The sequence below is a fragment of the Pongo abelii genome, chromosome 4, assembly GCF_028885655.2.
Source record: "Pongo abelii isolate AG06213 chromosome 4, NHGRI_mPonAbe1-v2.0_pri, whole genome shotgun sequence".
Lineage (NCBI taxonomy): Eukaryota > Metazoa > Chordata > Mammalia > Primates > Hominidae > Pongo > Pongo abelii.
Window position 1 is genome coordinate 14,820,669 of NC_071989.2, and position 18,442 is coordinate 14,839,110.

An 18,442-nucleotide genomic window follows, 5' to 3' on the forward strand; every position below is an offset into this window, starting at 1 on the left:
AGTTGCAGCCCAGAATAAAGCCCTGGAACCCAGGTATGTGCAGAGAAGCAGAGAACCCCTGGGGACGCAGTGTCCATTCTAAATCTGGTGTTTCAACCCCTGATGAATCTTTCTTTTCCAGAGGAACAAATTAAGACTCACTAGTACTCACAGACAGACGATACACGAAACGTATGTAAGAGCAAGGTAACTGGAAGGAACACATAAGAAGTCAGCCAAGAAACCTCTCCAGATACTTGCTCACAAATAGAATATAGATTTAAGTTTGGAGAAATGTTTTAAAAATACTTGTATATTCCGAACCACCAAAAGGGTAACTGTATCACTGGGCAAGTCAGTTGCTTAAGATTTCCCAAGTAATACCCCAGCTTTGTCTCATCATCATCATTTTAAATTAATATGCATTGCCCAGGGGATGATTATAATCACTATGTAAGATGAAGAGACGATGCGGTCCCTGGAAGTTGCATCCAGAGGATTAACTTACAGATTAACTCAGTTTTTATGTGATCTGTAAGAGAATTTCTAGTGCACTGTGGTCTTTTCTTTATTCAAAAAAAAAAAAAAAAAAGAAAAGGCACCTTGATTCCAAAAGCATGGAATTCAAATCCAGTTTGAAAGTGTAGAGATGACAATCACTCAGAAGTTTTGCTCTAGAACATTTGAACCAACACAGTCAACAGTCATAAGCTAAGAATTTGATTATTCTTTTTAAGTAATTTATAGATCTGATTTTCACATTTGCCTTACAACCTCCCTCGTATGGTGGAAGAACTTCCTGAATAAAAATGTGATTTACTGCATCAAATTCTTGACAGAAGTTTGAGAAATTGCTATAGGCCGGTTATACCTGATTACACCGGGACTGCCCTCTTTTCAAATAATCTGATGGAGTTATTTTCAGACATTAGAAGCAGTTGCTGCAAAGTGTCTTTGAATTAGCTTTCATCAGCACATAGCAATAACTGCTAAGTGAACATTTCTTTAAGTCCTTACAACTAGAATTTTAAACTAGTCCTTTGCTTCAAGAACTTGCCTCTGAGTTGTGCTTTATCGTGGTTAGAGTTTTTATCAAGACATCATTTCATTGTTCATTTGACAGATGTTTTTGAACATCTACAATGGACAGTAAGAGGGGAATATCTGTCTTTAACATAAGCTAGCTGAAATCCTTGGGGGAGACAGCATGGAGAATTTGAACTGCAAGACAGATGTTCACCGGAACTCTCTTGCTGTTGGGCAGGGCATCCATGTTGTGGCTCTGTCTCATCAGAAACACCCTGGTTGTCAGTCAGCAGCAGCCCCACATGTGTGCATGTTTGACTGACGTTATGTGGCATGAGGGCTGCCAGTCACAGCAGAGGCATGGTGACCTTGTGGGGTTTTTGACCCTGTCTGTCCAAGGAGGCCCAGCCTTCACAGCCCCAGCTCTTCTTCCCACTCTGGGCCTGGGGCGCTTGTCCTTAGATTCATCATCTCGCCGCTCTGCTTCATCCTGCTTTCTTCCTCAGCCTTTTGCAGCTTTTTCCTACACATCAACGTGAGTATTGCCTCATATTGTGTTAGGCTATAAGTTTACAAAGACCTTTTTTGTACCTTTTCCCCCCAGCAGCCTGGTAAGGCTAGAGGAATCACTGTCATTTTACACATCAAGAAACTGGAGCAAAAAGGGGGTCATTGACTCATAAGAACCCACACCCAGCAGGTGGCAGGGGTGTTAGTGGAACCCTGGCCCCGTGGCCTTGAGTGTCCACTCATCTGTAAAGACCACACCAGGCAAATACCTATTGAACACCTGCATGTGCCAGGCAGACTTTAAACTCCAGATATACAGCACACACAAGGCAGCAAAAGCCACTTCTCCTGGTGCTTCCATGCCGGTGAGACTGAGAAATGGAAGACATGCAGAGATTTGGGTGAAACCTTTTCAAATTCAGAGGCTGGAGTTTTTAGTTCAGCTTACTACTCTCAGCAATGCAGTTGTTACTCTAGAACACGCAGAAGTCTTTAAGACTTTTTTACCATTGTGAAAATAAAGAGAGGGTTAAAGTGAAACATGATCCTCCTTGGTCTGCGACCAGCAGGATATGGTCCTTTCCCTCCTTTTTTTTAAAAAAACTTTTTTTAAGGCTTTTATTAATCACAGATGTCCCAAATTTACAGACTGGGCCTAGAAAGCAGCCTCTCTTCTTCCGGCAGTCCCCGCGTTTTGTGTGTTCATGTAGTGAAACTCTCTCCTGCGTGGGGCTGAATGTCAGCACTTCTGCTTTCTCTTCTTTCTTTACCTTTTTTTTCTTTTTTTATTTAAAAAGAAATCTAGCATGGACTTTTTTTGAACTCTTATTTCAGCAAGGAAGCCATCTACATAAGGATTTTTCCCTCCTCAAAATAAGAAGGAATGAACTTGAATTGACTTTCTCTTGGTGCTTCAAGCAGATCACAGATGGCTTTCTCATGCGCACAGCTGAACATCTTTTTAAGTGACTGCGATGTGCTGATAGTATCTTGTGCTCAAGTTTACTTTGTTCTATTTTAAAAATAGAAATAGAATTGAAGTAATTCATCTAGATTGCTTCATTCATCGTTCATATTAAAAGTGATTTTTAGTACGTCCTAGAAGCCATGTTAGGCCTGCAGTTACAAATCTAATTGTGATGAAACCTAATTCTAGTTTTCTGGGTACTCACAGTTGATGTAAATACAATGTAGTGAGTTCTGTGCTATCATGGAGTTCTTTATGCCTCAGCCATCCTACATTTATAAACAGCACTTAACAGTTTATAAAGTTTGTTTGTTCCCATTATTTCATTTAATCCTATTACAACCCTGTGAGATGTGGAAACTCACATGCCAGAATGTTTGCTGTGGAATGGGAGTGCCAGGTTCACTCAGGCCCTTTGACAAGTCCAGCATTCTTTCTGACATCCCTTATAGATCATCCATCTGGGCCTTGGATCAGCGGGTTTCCCCAGGCTGAAAACCAGGCCTAGTGGGAACTGAAGGCATTCTTGCTGATGAGAAAGGTAGCGATGGGGTAAAAAGCAGGACTGAGAGTTAGTTGACTTTTTTTCTTCCAAGGTGGTAGGAGTTGAGGGAAGGGCAAGAGATAAGTAACTATTTCTTTGCATAATAGATGGGTCCTTTTTTTTTTTGAGACAGGGTCTCACTCACCCAGACTGGAGTGTGGTGGCACAATCCTGGCTCACTGCAACCTCTGCCTCCTGGGTTCAAGCGACTCTCCTGCCTCAGCTTCCCAAGTAGCTGGGACTACAGGCATGCGCCACCATGCCAACTAATTTTTGTAATTTTAGTAGAAACGGGGTTTCATCATGTTAGCCAGGCTGGTCTCGAACTCCTGACCTCAAGTGATCCACCTGCATCGGTCTCCCAAAGTGCTGGGATTACAGGCGTGAGCCACCGCTCCTGGCCCAGATTGATCTTTCATGGTATTTCTCAGGTCAGTTCTGTCCTGAGCCGCCACCCCCACCCTGCTTTACATGACAGGCAGTGTTCACATACACTTAGTCTGGACTCTGCCTTCTGAGACAGCAAAGCAGTAACACAAGTGAGAGATGAGTCGCCAGAAGGGTTGCCTTATTGGCTTTGAATTATCATCTTTGAATAAATAATTCACAAACTCATGAACTTGACTAAAATTAAATGTTACTTGTGTTCACTTCAAAACTGATCAGGATATACCAGTAACTCAGGACATCACCATTCATAGTGGTTGACTTATCAGTCAGTATGCATAGGCTGAGAAATAATAGCTTGCAGCTGGTTTGTTGGCTCACCTGTTTGTCATTTATTCAGTGTATACTCATTAAGCTCCAGGTGTATGCCAGGCTGCCTGCTGGCAGCTGGGTATGTAGTTGGAAACAACCAGACATGGTGCCCTGGAGTCTAAGATCATGGTTGGCTTCCTGCCTTCACAGTTGCCCAGCTAGGAAAATGTTGTGTCCGAAATTGGTGGGTTCTTGGTCTCACTGACGTCAAGAATGAAGCCGCGGATCCTCGTGGTGAGTGTTACAGTTCTTAAAGATGGTGTGTCCAGAGTTTGTTCCTTCTGATGTTCGGACGTGTTCGGAGTTTCTTCCTTCTGGTGTTCGTGGGCTCACTGGCCTCAGGAGTGAAGCTGCAGACCTTCGCAGTGAGTGTTACAGCTCATAAAGGCAGTGCGGACCCAAAGAGTGAGTAGCAGCAAGATTTATTGCAAAGGTAAAGCTTCCACAGTGTGGAAGGGGACCTGAGTGGGTTGCCGCTGCTGGCTCGGGCAGCCTGCTTTTATTCCCTTATCTGACCCCACCCACATCCTGCTGATTGGTCCATTTTACAGAGAGCTGATTGGCCCATTTTACAGAGAGCTGATTGGTCCATTTTGACAGGGTGCATTTACAATCCCTGATTGGTGCATTTACAATCCCTGAGCTAGACACAGAGTGCTGATTGGTGTATTTACAATCCTCTAGCTAGACGTAAAAATTCTCCAAGTCCCCACTAGATTAACTAGACACAGATCACCGATTGGTGCATTTACAAACCTTAAGCTAGACACAGGGTGCTGATTGGTGCGTTTACAAACTTTGAGCTAGACACAGAGTGGATTGGTGTATTTACAATCCTTTAGCTAGACATAAAATTTCTCCAAGACCCCACTAGATTAGCTAGACAGAGAGTGCTGATTGGTGTGTTTACAAACTTTGAGCTAGACACAGGGTGCTGATTGGTGTATTTACAATCCTTTAGCTAGACATAAACGTTCTGCAAGTCCCCACCAGATTAGCTAGATACAGAGTGCTGACTGGTGCATCCGTGAACCCCGAGCTAGACACAGAGTGCCGATTGGTGTATCCATGAACCCCGAGCTAGACACAGAGTGCTGATTGGTGCATTTATAATCCTCCAGCTAGACATAAAAGTTCTCCAAGTCCCCACCCAACTCAGGAGCCCAGCTGGCTTTGCCTAATGGATCCCGCACCAGGGCAACGGGCGGAGCTGCCCGCCAGTCCCACACTGCGCACCTGCGCTCCTCAGCCCTTGGGTGGTTGATGGGACCGGGCGCTGCGGAGGCTCGGGCATGGCAGGCTGCAGGTCCCAAGCCCTGCCCCGCTGGGAGGTGACTGAGGCCTGGCGAGAATTCGAGCGCGGTGCAGGCGGGCCGGCAGTGCTGAGGGACCCGGCATACCCTCTGCAGGTGCTGGCCTAGGTGCTAAGCCCCTAGCTGCATGGGGCCGGTGGCGCTGGCCGGCAGCTCGAAGTGCGGGGCCCAGTGAGCACGTGCCCACCTGGAACTTGCGCTAGCCTGCGAGCACCGCACACAGCCCCAGTTCCCGCCCACGCCTCTCCCGCCACACCTCTCTGCAAGCAGAGGGAGCCCTCCAGCCTCAGCCAGCTCAGAGAGGGGCTCCCACAGTGCAGCGGCGGGCTGAAGGGCTCCTCAAGCGTGGTCAGAGCAGAAGTCAAGGCGGCACTGAGAGCAAGCGAGGGCCACCAGCACGTTGTCACCTCTCAATGTGATCATGAGCTGATTACACAGGGCTCTGACCACAGGACTCTCCTCCTGAGGACTACTCTTGTTATGGGTTTGAGCCATCCACAATCAAATCCTGAGCAAAAAAGTAAGGACACAGTACCAAAAAGACAGGAGCGTGCCTGCACAGTGTGGGTGTCTGGGCAGGAGGCCTCATGCTCCTGTGTTCACAGCCATCAGGACCTCTTCTGGGGAAAGGCAACTGTGTGCACAAAAGTAATTTAAGATCTTCCCATGGAGACTTCAGAATTCTAGAGCGCTGTGTTTATGGTGTGATATATCCTTATCCTGTACCCAGTAACTTTGGAGACCTTAATTCTACTCAAGATACCATTAGGACATGGGATTTAATTCAAAATTCGCATCAAAGGTAGCTGATTTAGTGGGCAAAGTCTATATTCTTCAGATAGCTAAAAATAATAGATACGTTATTTCATTCTGTTAATGATGGTATTAAGTTTAAAGACTTTTAAAGCTTTTTTAACTCCTAATGTGTACATTGTATCACAACCCAGCAAAGAGCATAGACATGGGCTGTTACATTCCATTGATTTAGGCCAGAGGAATTTCTACTGTGAAAAGAAAAAAAGTTTTTTCTCCACCAGAGAGAGTCAAATAGCATGAAGAATTGAGCATTCTTTTTAAAGAGGAAGGGGTCATTATTGTCCCTCTACATTTGCAGACTTCTGAAACAAAATTTTTTTCAAGGTAAAATTTTTTAAATTCCACAAAATTTTTCTTATAGTTTATGACCACTGCTAGCATTTTTCTAAGTCATAAATATTCCGGCAAAATGAAAGAATGTCACTTCCGTCATTCGATAAGTAGGAACTCTGGGCAAGAACTGCTTCTTCTCATCAGTGGCAGTTGTTACCCAGTCCTTTGCATTTAATCTGTGGCACTGATGAGCTCCCACCTTGGGCAGCCCTGACCCCCACCTCTGCCCCCCAGTACTAGGAGGGACCATTTAGGCTATAGCCACATTTTTAATGCTTAACCTGCCAGGTAAGCAGGAAATCTCTTCGAACCAGCTTCCCAAAGTGCGAAGAACCAAATCCCTTGCAGCTGAGCCCACAGAGAGAAGCTGGGGAATGACGTATTTAATTTCCTTTTCTTCTTGAACCATTTTTACAACAACCAGCTCCTTTCCCAGGCAAGGCTAAGTACCCTGGGAATCATCCTTGTAACGCCAGCTGGGTGCCACAAAGCATTATTAATTGACTGTGGTTCCTTCTCTCATGCGTGCAGAGGCCGCTGGATCTGCTGAACAGTAGGGAGGTCTGTGTGCTTCAGGGCTGCCCTGTGTCCCTGCCTGCCCTGCACGCCCTTTTCCGAGAGCACGCCTGCTTCTCTGTAGCCCTGCAAGTCTGGGTGGACAGAGGGACCAGGTCAGAATACTTGGTAGGTGTCACTTAGGCTTCATACCACTCCTATGCCAGCTCCCCCCAAGTTCTAACTTACAGGCCCAAAAATGTCTGTGAGGTTGATTTATTGGCTGAGGTCCTACTAGTTGTGATGTGTAAGTGTTCTGCTTATGAATGTTAAGACCTGTACTTGATTTCATTTTACTAAAATAAGTGGGCCTGGGTCTTTTTTTTTTTTTTTTTTTTTTTTCCTCCATCAGTTTATCCAAGGCACAGCAGAGCTCCGTGGTGACACCTCACCACATCTCAGGCATCCGGGGTGTCTCCCGACCTCCCCACGGGCCACACTCATAGTTCCTTGTCTTGTGCAGTTGTGAATCTATGTCAAAGAAAAGACTGTCCTTAAAATATGAGCTGTGGGTCAGCTTGCTGTTTCTTTAGACTATTGATTTCTGATGTTTCCATGTAATACTTGTGTGCCTACTGTATGCCAGGCACTGTGCAGAGCCCTGGAAGTACCTCAGGTCCCAGACAGATGAGGCCCCTGCCTTCCTGGAGCTTTTATTCATTCTCCTGACCCAGTGCCTGGGTTACCTGTGCCCACCTCCCTCAAAGGCCAGCTTCAGTGCCACCTCCTTCAGGGACCCTTGATGGTTCCTCCTCCTGTTGCCCTTTCTCAACCCTAACAGGGTTTGTTCCTTGCCTATAGTACAGGATAATTTTGTGATCCAAATACCACTGTGTGGTGAGTCACATGGATGAAGAAACTAGGTGTTCCTTATCTCTGTCCAGTGGGAAATCGGGGGCTTGGCTCCAAGTCACAGCACAGTAAGTGACTCTGAAATCTGCCACCTGCTCCACCTGCTGTGAGCAGTGCAGGGTTCTGCTAGCAGTTGGTGCTTTAAAAAATATTCATTGAATAAATTGTCATCTGACATATAGATTATCCAAACCTTCCCCCTTCTCTTTGTCCTTCCTGAGGCTAGGAACTGTGTCTACCTCATTTGCATTTTATCTTAAATCAGCACCTGAGAAAGTCCGTGGGAATGGATTTCATTCTTTTCCTACCTCTTCCAGACCATACCGAAGGAAAGTGAGACTGACAGGGAAATGTTTTAGTAACTCTTGTTTAAAAATAGAGTAAATATATGAGAAAATATATATACATATATGTACGCAAACATAATATAGACACACATACAGAGGGGAAAGGGTTATCATTCTTTAACAGATATCGATGGGTTCTGAACCAGAGTTTGCCTCTGAGAAAAATCTGGATTTTGAAGAATGAATGGTCCTGCCTAAAACGCATCATCTGTTTCTGGAAGATTATACCCTTCACTAATCTGTGTCTTGGGCGAAGGAAGGAACAGGACAGCAGTGAGACGGGCGTGTGCTGTCTAGTCCCAGCGTCGGGAGCACTTGGTGGGAAACTGCTGCCGACTCTGCTCCTGTAATCACAGGGTTCACCTGCAGCAGGGAAGGGCGTCCAGAGCCAGAGAGGCAGTGCAGCCCCTACAGGTATCTGCACAAAGGAGTAGCTCGCAAGATTACTTGACTTGAGAAGATAGCAAGCACAGTGAATGATCCCCATCGTCACTGTTCTGCTTTCTAAAGTTGGTCACTTCATTCCATGCCACCGTGGTGGAGCCCCTGAGCCAAGAGCTCAGGAAGGGGCCCAGCAGCCTTCACGCTCACTGGTTTGCGAGTTGTACAGTAGACATCACGCAAGTCCATGGATTGGCTGAGTGTCCGCTGTCACCCAAATTTCAGATTTTTGAATACAAAAATTAGCTGGGTATGGTGGCAGACATCTGTAGTTCCAGCTACTTGGGAGGCTGAGACAGGAGACTCTTGAACCCGGGAGGCAGAGATTGCAGTGAGCTGAGATTGTGCCACAGCACTCCAGCCTGGGTGACAGAGCAAGACTCCATCTGAAAAACAAAACAAAGAAAAATTAGATTTTTTTTTCTTTTTATTCTTGAAATGTCATCCACTCCAGATTGACTATGTTTAATTTTTGAGATCCAATGAGAAGCTGATTTGGATATATTTTCTATAGAGCATTTTGGTTATTTGAGGAAGGCTTCTCCTCCTCACATTTCTTTTTTTTCTTTTTTCTTTTTTGGGAGACGGAGTTTCGCTCTGTCATTCAGGCTGGAGTGCGGTAGCGTGATCTTGCCTCACAGCAAGCTCCGCCTCCTGGGTTCACACCATTCTCCTGCCTCAGCCTCCTGAGTAGCTGGGACTACAGGCGCCCACCACCACACCCGGCTAATTTTTTGTATTTTTAGTAGAAATGGGGTTTCACCATGTTAGCCAGGATAGTCTCGATCTCCTGACCTCGTGATCCACCTGCCTTGGCCTCCCAAAGTGCTGGGATTACAGGCGTGAGCCACCGCGCCCGGCCCCTCACATTTCTTTTTAAAATGTGGTGGCGTTTTTGTTCATTGTTGCTGATATTTACTTCGGCACATGTGGTAAGTTTGTCAAGGCTGTGAGCAAAGTCCCCGTGTGCCGCCATGGCCTGGCCATGAACAGGAAAGAGGCTGAGGGCCGCTCCTCCGAGAGCCCCACCAGCTCTGCCGCTTTCCAGTCGCCGGCTTTGTTCTGGATGCTGGTCTCCCAGAGGCAGCTGCTGGTCAGAGTCTCACCAGGACAAATCACTGTCATTTTATCCGTAATAATTACACAATTCTGCTTTTGTTCACTGGTAGAGAATCAAACTAATGCACTTCTGAGACAGGATTAGCTTACAGTAAGCATGTCAGTTGGCATAGCTAAAACTTCTCAAAATTTCCTTTAAATTCATTCTTCTTTCTTGGCTTTTGTCAAGAAAATGGGTGAAAATGATTTTAAAATTCTGTCCTCCAATGTCCGCAGTATTTTATGTGATGAATGACATCTTAAATCTGGCTGATAACGATGCTGGTCTTCAGGATTGGTGACATGGGTGATTTTGGAGAGGACGGTGCATCTTGAGAATGATCATCTCTAGCAGCACTCAGTTTTGCTACACATTTGAGAAGAGAGTGCGTGTAAAGCATCAGCCCCGGTCATCTCACACCCCTTAGGCAAAGCCTGCCGACAAGGTGTCCTAGCCCACTGGCTTCCCTGCAGCCTGCGGGCTAATGGCACGGTCTCCCCACCAGAGGGTCTGTGCGAGTCAGTGACACTCCCTTTCCTTCTCCCTGGCAGACTCGCTCTCCGTCTCCAGCAATGACGCCAGTCCACCGGCATCCGTGGCTTCCCTCCAGCCCCACATGATCGGGGCCCAGAGCTCGCCGGGCCCCAAGCGGCCGGGCAACACCCTGCGCAAGTGGCTCACCAGCCCCGTGCGGCGGCTCAGCAGCGGCAAGGCCGATGGGCACGTGAAGAAGCTGGCGCACAAGCACAAGAAGAGCCGCGAGGTCCGCAAGAGCGCTGACGCCGGCTCGCAGAAGGACTCCGACGACAGTGCGGCCACCCCGCAGGACGAGACGGTGGAGGAGGTGAGGCTCTGCCCGCTGGATGGGGCTGGCGTGGCGGGGCCCGCTGGGCTTTTGCTGCAAGAATAGTTGCTTATCTTATGAGTAAACTGGTTTGGTTATGTTTTCCACACTTACTCAGAAATTACCATTCAAGTCTCTGCTTAGCAGACTGAAATTTAGTGGGGACACCTTGAAAGAAAATTGAACCCAGTAAGCACATTCAGAACCACGTGTGGCTTCTGATTAAAAAAAAACAAAACAGACCACCATGCGCCCCAGGCCCAGTCAGCCCCCAGGCCTGGGCCAGAAGGGAGCCCAGACTGTGGCTTCTGGACCCTCTCCTCACCACTCCACCATGAGGCAAAGCCAGAGGCTCTGTGTAGTCTGCAGAAGATTTGGGCAGTCTCTGAGCTGATCATTGTGGCAGCATTTTGCAGAGAAAGCTCAAATTGGAAATTTGGAAGGACTTGTGGAGTGTGTGCATTTTCCAATTGTTTTTCCCCAATATTTATTATACTTACAGCTTGTCTTGAGTAGAAAATAGCCAGTTAATTTACTTTGTTGACCCAGTAGTAAACATTGGGTTATTCCCATGTCACCAAAGATAAGTACATGTAGGTCAGCCAGGGATTTTTTATGTCCTATTGACAAGGGGGGGCTTTAAATTATATTGCAAGAAACAGAATTCCTTCAGGATGCTGGAGATGGCCTTCAGCACTGGTGGTGTCAGTGAGGTGTCCTCAGAGTTTTTAACTTGGATCGACCCCCGACTCAAGTCCCATACAGGCTCGAAAAAGAAAAGGCAGAGAGTGGGGATGAGATTTGTGTTATTTGATTTATTTGGCAGATAGCTGTTTTCTGCTGTTTTTTTTCCTGGGCATATTTTTGCCATGAGATTTTGTTGCAGTGTGGGGGTTGGGATGTACTATGTACCTGCTTGATAAACCTCTATCCTCTTAGGAAAACTAAAACTGAAATTTGTTTCTAAAAGTGAGAATAGAGGAAAAGGATACTTAAATCCAGTGCTTAAAATGAGTCTTGGATTATATTTTTTATGCCCTTATTATTTCAGTGAACTTTTCTTTAGCAAGATACCCAAAGTGAAATCAGCTGGACCAAAGGAACTAAATCAACATGAGGGTTGTAGCTCAAATTTTTGAACCTTTTTAAAAATTGGCTTCTCAAACATGAGCTGTGTTCAGAGCCTAACAGATCACATGGCAGTCCCTTTATATGATGCATGACACATTCAGTGGCCATTCTGTCATCCAAGTTGACAAGCAAGGCCATTGGGTAGCAGGAAGAGAGGAAAAGTTACCATCAAGGTCAGGAACAGCTTTGTTCCTGATTTCTGCCATCCAAGTCTCTGTCCCCACCTTGCTTTTCCAAGTAACCCTTGGTCCATGTTTGTGAACTGGCCTGGAATATAATGAGCAAATCTTGATTGGATTTCAGAGAGGCCGGAACGAGGGCCTGAGCAGCGGTACTCTCTCCAAATCCTCCTCCTCGGGGATGCAGAGCTGTGGAGAAGAGGAAGGCGAGGAGGGGGCCGATGCCGTGCCCCTGCCGCCACCCATGGCCATCCAGCAGCACAGCCTCCTCCAGCCAGACTCACAGGATGACAAGGTAAAGGGGGATGAGGGCTGGGGAATCCATGCCTGCCGTGCCGGGGCAGCGCACGCTCGGTAGCTGCTCCACACCAGCCTCATTTCAGGAGATAGGAGGCCCCAAGATGTGGAAAAGGGCAATGCAGTGCTCTTTCAGGCAGCATCAGCCTGGTTGTACCCCAAAAGTATGAGTAGCAAAGCCATTAAGAATAGCAGTAGGCCAGCAGGTGCAGTTTTTCCTACACATGTGGCTCAATGCATTTTTAACGATGCTTCAGTAATTGCCATTTTTAAAGTAATTTTAAAGTTTCCTAATGTATTGACTAGAATCCCTGAGAGAACAATCAGAGATATCCCATGCAGGTCTGTCTGAAGGCATCACTAAATGAAGAGTTGGCCATCTCCCCTCTGTGAGGTTTTTGCATGCAGGTTTCTGGTTTGAGATGAGGTTACATCACTGTCCAGTTACTTTTTCCAACATGCCAGACATTGGTTTGTAGGATCTCTACACTAGAGTGCAGGCATAGTTGTCAGAGTGTAGGAATCAGTTGAAAGCTCTTTGGGTCTACGCAGGGGCTTCAAGCCACAAAAGTAATTTGTTTTCTTGAGTTCTCACGTAATCTAAAATTATTTTGTCAGCCCAATTGTAGAGCCCTAAAAAATAAAATAGCAGAAAGGAAACCTGCTCAGTGTGGCTTGCACATCCTCTAGCATTCTGGCCCTATTGTGCCCCTCAAAATCTTGCTATGAAGTCATTACTGGTGATGCTTTTTTTTTTTTTTTTTTTGGCAGTAACTAAGTTTTCTGAGTAAAACAGATAACTTTATCAACATTTTCCCCCATGCTTCCCTTTTTCCTTCCCGGACTCCCTTGTCAGTACTTGCCCAGTCACTTGCCAGATTAATCACCCTCTATTTTACGACCTGGGATTGGCCTCAGCCGGTGCTTGGCAGCTGTGAGGCCAAGTCAAATCATGCACTCCTCTTAACCCAAGGCAGACCTGTCCACTACCCCTTGTTGGTGGAAAGCCACTCCCTCCTCCCTTTTTAACACAAGGCCAGCACACTGTAAGGGTGCCATGGGGCCTGCAATGATGGCTGTGAGCTGCAGGACTGAGCACAGGTTGGAGTCCTGGAGTTTTGTGTGCATCTGAGGTTCAGGCTCCCCACCATGTGTAGAGGAGAAGGAACAGGGAGCCTGAGGTGAGAGGACCACAGCCCCCAACCCCACCCAGTGCACGGGCTACCTGGCTAGGACATGGGGCTGTGTGGTTTCTGTGATATTTCCGAAGCTATTTTGTAATACGCTAAGCCATGCCTTTTTGAAAAGCAGAAAACTGGCATTTCTTAAATCTGGGTGTTTATCCAAACATTGAGGGGCTGAGCCTTGTCAGCTTACTCACCCAATAAGGGAGCATTTTTCTCCATTTAAAGAATGACCTGCACTGTATTTTTCTGTTTGCAAGAATCACTTATTGGTTACTATGTTACCTCATTGAGTATTATCAGTAGCAGTTCTTCATTTACAAAAATCTGTAGTGATTTTCCCACACAGTATATAATCTTGTGACTAATTTTTTGTTTTGTTCTGTTTTCTCTTTTTGTAAACTTTCACTGCAGCATTATGTTGATTTGTGTTCTGTGTCTGTTTTGGCTCAATTTCCTTACCTTTCCGTTTGAATTTTTTTCTTTGTTTTCTTCACCCCATATTCCAAATGTCATTAGACCAAACCAATATTTGTTTTGCAAAATGCATATTTTGACCCACACGTGTAAAAGCCTTGTTGTGAGTGTATGAGCCTGTATCTGTCTGCTGTGAGACACGCATGGCCAGGACAGCCCGCTGTGGGTCGCATGCGTCGCTGCTGTCCTTAATATGAAGCAAGGTTCATATTACGCCCCTTCTAGTTCCCAGTTAATTAACAGCTCAAGTAATCTGCAAACACATCGTGTTTGCTAATTACTGAAACTCGAACTTAGTAGCCCCTCCTCCAGATTTCCTGTCAACCCCTTTACGCCCTCGATTCTAGCCATAAGTGGCATCTGATAGCTTGTGAGGCCTCAGCTCTTCTGTTCTCTGCACTAATCATGGGGAAATGGATGGCACAGAAAATGGTGAGCTCGTCCCCCTCCTTCCCTGTCTGGTCACCGCACCCCGCTCCTTTCCTCTTCCTCGTTTCTTTTTTTTCTTAATCCCATAAACACAGTAAAGCCATTTCTTAGTATCCTGTTTTATTTCCTGATTATTCCAGGATTCTCTCACTAGACCCTAAGCCTCTCATTCTGCTGTAGGTCAGATTCTCTATTCCTTCTCCCTAGCCCAGAGCCTTGCCAGCAGTTGCGAAAGTTACAGTTAGAACGTTCCCTTGCCTAGTCATGTCTTTGAAAAAAAAACACTACGATGTTACATGACTGCGATTAAAATCAGACACTGTCTGCTTGCCACATGTATCTCAGACAGGTTTTATTTAATGTTTCTTGTCAGAATATTGTAAATTCAAAAGGATGACTTTAAATAAATGTAAACAAAGACAAACTTGTGGTCTTTTTGTCTGGAATTACTTTAAAAAGAGATGGAGCTTGCAGGGGAATTTACTGTCTGACCAGTTACTAATGTGAGCCCTTGCCCCACCCCCCCCTTTTCTTAATTTCTTCCGTAGGCTTCTTCTCGATTATTAGTCCGCCCTACCAGCTCCGAAACACCGAGTGCAGCCGAGCTCGTCAGTGCGATTGAGGAACTCGTGAAAAGCAAGATGGTGAGGCCTCCTAGAGAAAGTCTGACTTTTGGAAGCTGCTCTGTGTTGCTGCTTGCAGATGGATTTGCCCTTGTCTTTGTATTGCTCTGGGCTGCAGAATGTGGCTGTGGCTTATGGCTCATCTCAGGAGTCTCCATGACTACCCTCGGGTTCACTGATTTGAAGGACTCAGAGAACTCAGGAAAGCCATTATTCCCACATTTGCAGTGTATTCCCATGAAAGGACACAGATCAAAATAGGCAAGGGAAGAACTGCATAGGGCAGGTCTCAGGGAGTGCCTGGTTCAAGCTGCCAGCCATGCTCTCCCCATGGAGTCAGGCAGACAGAGGATTGCCAACCACAGCAGCTCACCCGAGCCTTGGTGTTGAGTGTCTGTTTGGGCTCAGACACACATGGCTGACTGCTCTGTGTGGCTGACCTTAGGTAGTCTCCTGCTCCTCCAGAGATCAAGACACTGTCACATTGCTAGCATAGACTATTTGCCTTGGTCCCAGGCCCCCAGGTAAACAAGACATTCTCATCAAGCAGAACACTCCAAGGACTTACAGGTTCCCTCCTAGAAGCTGGGGGCAAACCTCACTGCACATACCCTGCCCGCAGTCACTGCAAATATGGTCAGCTCCAGTCTGTCTGAAGATGTGCCGGGGTCAGTGGTACCCACAGTTAGACTCTCAGTTTTGTTTTGCAACCCCTGAGATCTTTCATTTGCGTTTACAATGTGTAAGAGAGAAGGGTTTGCATTATTATGTAAGGGCTTTATTTTCTTAGTGATCTCTTTGTTGCCAGTTGGCCAGCGTGGGTTCATTTGATAAAAGCCCCAAATTAAATGTTGGTTCTTTGAAGTTAACACAGGCATGTGTTGCTTCTAACTGATTCAAATCAATTAATTTCTGTTTTTGTAGTTTTCCTAACTGGGAAGTGGAAAAACCACCAATGGTAACAACTTTTTAGACTGGTATATCCTACTATCCCTATAAAGACAACGTCTTTTAAAAGCAACTCCTCCCAAAGTAAAAGCCCTGAGTCTGTCTCAGCAATCCATTCTCTGGAGGTAACCACTGCGAATAGTTCTGATACGTTTCCCTCCAGACGTTTTCCTTGCTGGTGCAAACATATATATGTGCGTGCGTTTTCTTTCCAAATGGATTCATTCAATTTTTAAGACTCTAATAATTAACACATCTTAAGGATCTTCTCACGTCAATACATACAGATTACCTCTTTCCTTTATTTAATAACTATAGTATTCCTTTACATGGATTCTGTGATAATAATACCACTGAGCACTTAGTCTAAGCCAGGCGCTGTCCTAAGTGCTGAGCATGTATTAATTTATATACTTCCCACAACAACCCTGTGAGGTTGTTATGCACTATTGTTATCCCATTTTACAGATAAGGAAATTGAGGCACACAGAACATTTAAAAACTTGACTAGCCACTAAGGGTCAGAGACAAGATTATGCTGTAATTTATTTAAATATATTCCTAATACATATTTGTTTCCCATATTTCTCTAAACATCCATTACATGTTTGTGATTATATTTGTCAGGTGAATTTTCAACACTGGAATTGCTAAATCAGAGTATACATCTTTAAAGTTAGAAGTTTCTCTTCCTACATTTGGGCATTAACTGGATACCAGATATTCCCATTTCTTCTTTCATCCACAGACAACCTCTAACGAAACTGGTTGACTGAGTCAAATGGGAATTATATAAAGAAAAATTTGGACTGACGTGTCACCCTGCCATAGCTAGAAATTTCTCCCCAGGTAATCATGTGGTATTCCGGAGAAGACCCAGTGAACTTTGAACAGGAAGCTTGCTAGGGCGTGGTAGATAACTCATGAATTCGGACTCCACTGGTTAAGATTTTGGAATCAGGCCGGGTGTGGTGATTCATGCCTGTAATCCTAGCACTTTAGGAGGCCAAGGCAGGCATATTGCTTGAGCCCAGGAGTTCGAGACCAGCCTGGGAAACACAATGAGACCGCATCTCTACAAAAAAATATAAAAATCAGCTGGGTGTGGTAGCATGCACCGGTAGTCCCAGCTATCGGGAGGCTGAGGTGGGAGGATCACCTGAGCCCAGGAGGTTAAGGCTGCAGTGAGCTGAGATTGTACCACTACACTCCAGCCTGAGTGACAAAGTGAGACCCTATCTCAAAAAAAAAAAAAAAAAAAAAAAAGAGCTTGGAACCATGCCAGTATGTACTGAGTTCAGCTACATCCTTGGTATCTCCTTAAAAGACAAGTTGATAAAACTGTCTAAATGAAAGGTGCTTAAATTGTATCCAGTGAGTTTTTAAGCATCCTTAAACTTTTTTTTAAAAGCCATTTATACACATCAGTTAAATGACCATTAAAATCATTCTTACCAAATAGCCGAAATGGTTTCCCAGGGAATGCTGTGAGGCAGATCTGGCCACTATTCTGCAGGTGTTTAAATTGTATTGCATTTTATGTGGTCTATGATTCATTTGTAATTAATTCACGTGGACTTCCAAATGGAGACGTGGTCTGTGGCATGGTCAATTTTGACTCTTACTGTCTTAATCTCCTTTTTCAATTCTGAAAAACTAAACTTTCTCAGTTTACTCAGTGAAATTGAGTTATTTCTGCTCACTTCAGTGGGCATAAAGCTGTTGGCATAGGAAAGGCATAGGTTTTGGAGTCAGATAGACTTGGGTTCACAGTCTCCTTACGGTGAGTTCCACCAGGCGAGTCCTTCAGCCTTGGAGACTGTCTTTCAGCTACACATGGGAGCTCGCAACCAGGTTCCATCCACATGGGCGTTCACTGGTGCCTTCCCCTCCCTTGGGAGAACCATGTTTGTACTTTATGTGATAGGTTCATCCTGTCTTCATTCTGCCAGGGAGTGCGATCTAAATTCTCCCGTCTTTTTCTGGTTCAAGAGAAGCATCAGCCTGTGTTGGATTCCTGTCACTAGTGCTCTAACGTCACATGGGAACTACTTTTTGTCAGAAAACACTAACGCATCATTGTAATCTCCTCAACTTATACTGACTCTGCAGTAGATCCTTAAGCATCCACATGTGTTTTCTTGTGGGTGATTTCTGAGGCTGTCGCACATTCATAATTGGATTTGAACACTGCATTGTTTATTCTTCAGAAGCTGTGTATGTGTTTATTGGGTCAGGGAGGAGAGGAGAGAAGGTGTTCAGCCGTTACACAGTATGATGTTTAAGGAACTGAACCTACCTAAACCTAAAACCTGAGGATTTGATTTGAAAAATAAAAGCCACCCTGAAAACTGTTCCCTGGATTCACTCATCGGCTTACCTCCACATTCTTGATGCAGCTGGTTATTTTAAAGGCTGTGCATTTTTCCTGCGTGTGGGCAATGGAGTAATAGTTCCCTGCCGCCACAGTGACTGTGTGAACTTGACTTTGGGGTTTTCTTCTCTTCACTAATCAAAATATAAAGGGAGAAACAAGAAAGAATGAAAATAATGAAATCACATCTAACTCAAGATGTTAGAAAAACAACAAAATAAACCAAAGAAAAGCAGAAGGAATAAATTTATAGAGATAAAAGCAGAAATTAATGAGCTGGAAAACGGTAGCATAATAAAACCAAAAATTTTTTCTTTAAATATAGGCATTAGGTAACCATGTCAAGAAAATAGAAAACACAAATTCCCAAAATTAAGAAATTATGAGAGGAAAAAACTGAGGAAATTCAAGCAGT

The 18,442-nt window shown here is 45.1% G+C and overlaps 1 protein-coding gene across 7 annotated transcripts in view; it reads left to right on the forward strand.

Annotated features, from left to right (window-relative positions):
* Positions 1–18,442, forward strand: part of TRIO (trio Rho guanine nucleotide exchange factor) — a 370,719-nt gene that overhangs the window by 311,687 nt on the left and 40,590 nt on the right. For all 7 annotated transcript variants that reach the window (XM_024247673.3, XM_063724059.1, XM_063724056.1 and 4 more), the window contains exons 35-37: positions 10,093–10,385; positions 11,820–11,990; positions 14,631–14,726. In XM_024247673.3, the coding sequence (XP_024103441.2) occupies positions 10,093–10,385; positions 11,820–11,990; positions 14,631–14,726 (560 nt within the window). The remainder of the gene's footprint in view (positions 1–10,092; positions 10,386–11,819; positions 11,991–14,630; positions 14,727–18,442) is intronic.